Source organism: Rhagoletis zephyria, unplaced genomic scaffold, assembly GCF_001687245.7.
Source record: "Rhagoletis zephyria isolate East Lansing unplaced genomic scaffold, Rhagoletis_zephyria_1.1 Rzeph_scaffold_03122, whole genome shotgun sequence".
Classification (NCBI taxonomy): domain Eukaryota; kingdom Metazoa; phylum Arthropoda; class Insecta; order Diptera; family Tephritidae; genus Rhagoletis; species Rhagoletis zephyria.
In genome coordinates this window covers 51,229-54,780 of record NW_016160206.1, presented here as the reverse complement: position 1 = coordinate 54,780, position 3,552 = coordinate 51,229, and the positions used below count along the sequence as shown (strand labels likewise).

Genomic DNA, 3,552 nt, shown 5'->3' with positions numbered 1-3,552 from the left:
TCGACTAATATAAACCGTGTTTGAATACAAAAGTAATAAAATACCAATACCTACGTTTTTTTTTACAAAATTCCGGAACGCGTACCGCTCTGAAAAAAAAATAATAATCGTCACTTTATACATGCTCCACTGATTCTAGATAGGAAGTACACAAGAAATTAGTACTTAAATTTTTGTTGGTCAACGCGATCTCCAAAACATACGTCGGGTACATAAATATACAATAAAGTTCGATTTCACTGAAAATAAAGCGCTTTACTTGCTCTCGTTTTTCCATTTTTATTTTTCTTTATTTTGCACATTTTTACGAATCTTATGGCGTTTTCTTTTCTCGAAAAAAATGCCACCTTCTTATATGGCAACATTATCAGAGTGCAACATTTTAAAGAAAGAGCACGTAATTGCATGTGAAGATGCTGATAAAAGAACACAAAAACTTGTCAGCCCTGGCGCAGGGCAGAATAAAGACAATATTATTTCGAGAAAAGAAATCGCTATTAGTAAACACAAAGCAAAATGGATTTTCATAAAATAACTACCGAAATGACTGGCAAGAAAATAAAAAACGACAACCACACAAGACTACATTACTGATTGTTGACAATAGACCATTATATGCGTAACAGAGTATTATCAGCTCAATAAATAGCGTTAACATCGCCAATTCCGGTACGGAAAAGATGTATGCTCCTTCACAATTAGAGGCGTAACTACTGACTATTTCAAGGCTCGAGCTTTGCTTGCAAACGACATACCATGAGATTTTAGTTTACTGTGAACCGCGGTGGGTAACAAATGACTTTAAGAAGATTACAAGTGCGCATTAAATAAATAGCTTTTATCGCGTACGTACACTGCTATGTTTATATATGTACATATTTTTAAGAGCCATATTAGAAATTGTTAAATACGTTAAAACAAAAATTGTGAATTTCGCTTAAAATATGTGCGCAAAAGTAGACGTAATTTGCATTTCATTTTCGTTGTTTTGTTATTTGATAAACACAAACGCAGTAAATGTGATTAATTACCAGTCTCAACAGTCAGTCAACCATGTCAAACGACAAGCGAGCGTTTTACAATCACAACAACAACAACAGTTGCAAAGGTGGTGATAGCGATTATCAATTGTAGCAAAGTTTAATGTTGTTTCTTATAATTTGCATACATATTATAATGACTGCTTTATCTGCAATAGGTACGATCAACCTTCACATCGAACACTAATACCGTCTAAAGAATCTATTTTTCGCCCTATGGTAAGATTTCTGAATGCAACGCCAACACAACAACAATCACAAGCGATTGGAGTTAGTTTACCTTTGAATGGTTTAGTTCGCCTGGACAATCAACGAAGTAAAACATTTATTACACAACAACATATCGGTCAGATTCAACAACAATATGCAGCACCGCCAGCTGTAGTAAATCAAAATCTACAGCGCAGTCCATTTCGGCCTCAGCGGTATGACCCACAATTTTTTTCACAACTTAGCCAACAGCAAAACTTTAATCAACAACGTCAACAATTAAGACCAGTGCCATCATTACCACCATTACCAAATCCTCCAAAATTTTCTCAGTATAGTAAATACTCGCAGCAGCAGGTTTTCACTTTTCCTCATTATGTGCGGCTAAACCAAATATCGCAGCAACAGAATCTATATCAGACTCAGCAACCACAACAGTCGGTGCAATCGCAGTTCCAAAATTTAAACTTTCGTCGACCACAAATAACCACAGCGACGCAGCATCAACAAATCGAACAATACGATCAGCCAGTACCTTCACATATCCACTCGGGTGTGAGCCTTGGTCGGTTCAATAGCACAAATTCTGTGATCAGTCCGTTGCTCCCATCGTACGCGGAGTAAGTTTCTCGTACTCGAAACGTTATGTACATACTAGGAATGTTAATCCCGGGATCCCGGGATCCCGGACTTTTTAAGGTCTCAAAAATCCCCGGATTGCAATAATACAAGTATTGACAAGTATTGGCTATATTTCTTTTTTATTTAACAATTAATATCTTCTTATAAATGTGTAGCTCATTATACATATAACACCGCACAATAATAAATTTTAAAAACAAATACCAATATATTCGTGAAATCATGTGCCAAATATAGTAAAATTGCGTTTTTAGTTTTTAACTCTGACGTCAGTAATTCAATAATGATTTAAAAAATTCAGAGAAATATGCTTAGAGAAGAAGTATGGGTATAAAATTAATGATGAAATCCTGTAGAATTTAAACATATTCAAGTTCCTGGTGCAGAAGGGCTGGTAAATATTGAAAATGTCATTTTAAAATTGTATCCTTGATATTTCGCAATATTTGTTTTTGAAAAAATTATATGTTAAGGTCTTATATAAACTCGATAAAATGCTCGAATTCCGTTCTTCCAACTTTGTCAGCATAAAAATTACCTATTCGTCCTTGTGAATCCAAAAAATTTTAATTTTTTAAATTCTAAAGGAATTTCCTATTGCATTGGTTACCCATATTTTTATTCTACATTGCATTGAATTTTTCGAATAATTTTTAATTAAATTAATCATATCTTTGAAATTACGAAGCCCTTCAAAATAAATCCTGCGGTCAGAAGGCAAAAATAAAAATGCCACATTAAATAAAAAATAGGTTTCAAACCCATTTAATTATTATTTATTTCATGGTAGGAGAGCTTCTCAAGCAATATAGAAGCAATTTTTCGATTCAAATTGTTGAAAATTAATGAATATATAAATCCCGGGACTAATCCCGGGATCCCGGGATTGTGACAGCGCCATCCCGAAAATTCCGGGATCGGAACAAGCCGAAAAATTAACATCCCTAGTACATACATACATACGTGTATATGAAATGTGTTTGCACCAAGGCATATTAATGTATGTATTCCACTTTTTGGTATCATTCCGTTTTTCTTTTTTGTAGGGAAGACGATGCATTGACGCCATTCAATTTTACTCAGCCCTGTCAAATTTGCTGCATTGAGGGTCAAAAGCCATGCCAGCGATGCTGCGATTCGCGACCACTTTTAAGTGCAGGTGTTCTGAAGTCATCAACGGGTTAAATATAAAAGTGAAAACGGAATTTGTACATTGCGCCTTGTTTTTTAACTTCAACATAAAAGGCAAGACTGCTCCTAGATAGCTGCGCGTCTGGTCATAAAAACGTGTGCTTCTAAAAAGTTTTAAATCTAAATAAAATAAATGCCTCAGACGCTCGAAAGCTGCGCTAATTCATGCAACTTTACTTTATGGTGACCATAAATATGAATTGAAAATGCAGGAAATTTTTTCAAAAATATACCTATTTACTGAGATGTATTGACGTATAATAAAAACTAGAGTGCCAGTTACTGTCGAAATTCGACAGTTTTTCTAGATTTAGAAGCCTTGGAGAGGTTTTCTAACTTAACACGTAGCAAAACTTAGACGGTACAAATTAACTAACCGGAAAATCTTCTGCTAAAATGTAACTAAATTTTATTTTGTCTGAGAAGGTCTTTGGAGGACTTCGGCAGGACTTGGAATTGACCCGATACA

At 34.7% G+C, this 3,552-nt stretch overlaps 1 protein-coding gene across 2 annotated transcripts; it reads left to right on the top strand.

Moving 5' to 3' along the window:
- The first annotated feature begins 270 nt into the window (after nt 1–270).
- On the top strand, nt 271–3,245 carry LOC108368435 (chromatin modification-related protein eaf-1-like). 2 transcript variants are annotated; one of them, XM_017623284.1, is made up of 3 exons: nt 271–1,108; nt 1,265–1,870; nt 2,939–3,245. In XM_017623284.1, the coding sequence occupies exons 1-3, from the start codon at nt 945–947 to the stop codon at nt 3,075–3,077; spliced, it is 909 nt and encodes a 302-aa protein (XP_017478773.1). In that variant the 5' UTR covers nt 271–944; the 3' UTR covers nt 3,078–3,245. The 2 variants fall into 2 exon arrangements, with proteins under 2 accessions (XP_017478773.1, XP_017478772.1); XM_017623283.1 differs by having other exon boundaries at nt 1,199–1,870.
- The last annotated feature ends 307 nt before the right edge of the window (nt 3,246–3,552 follow it).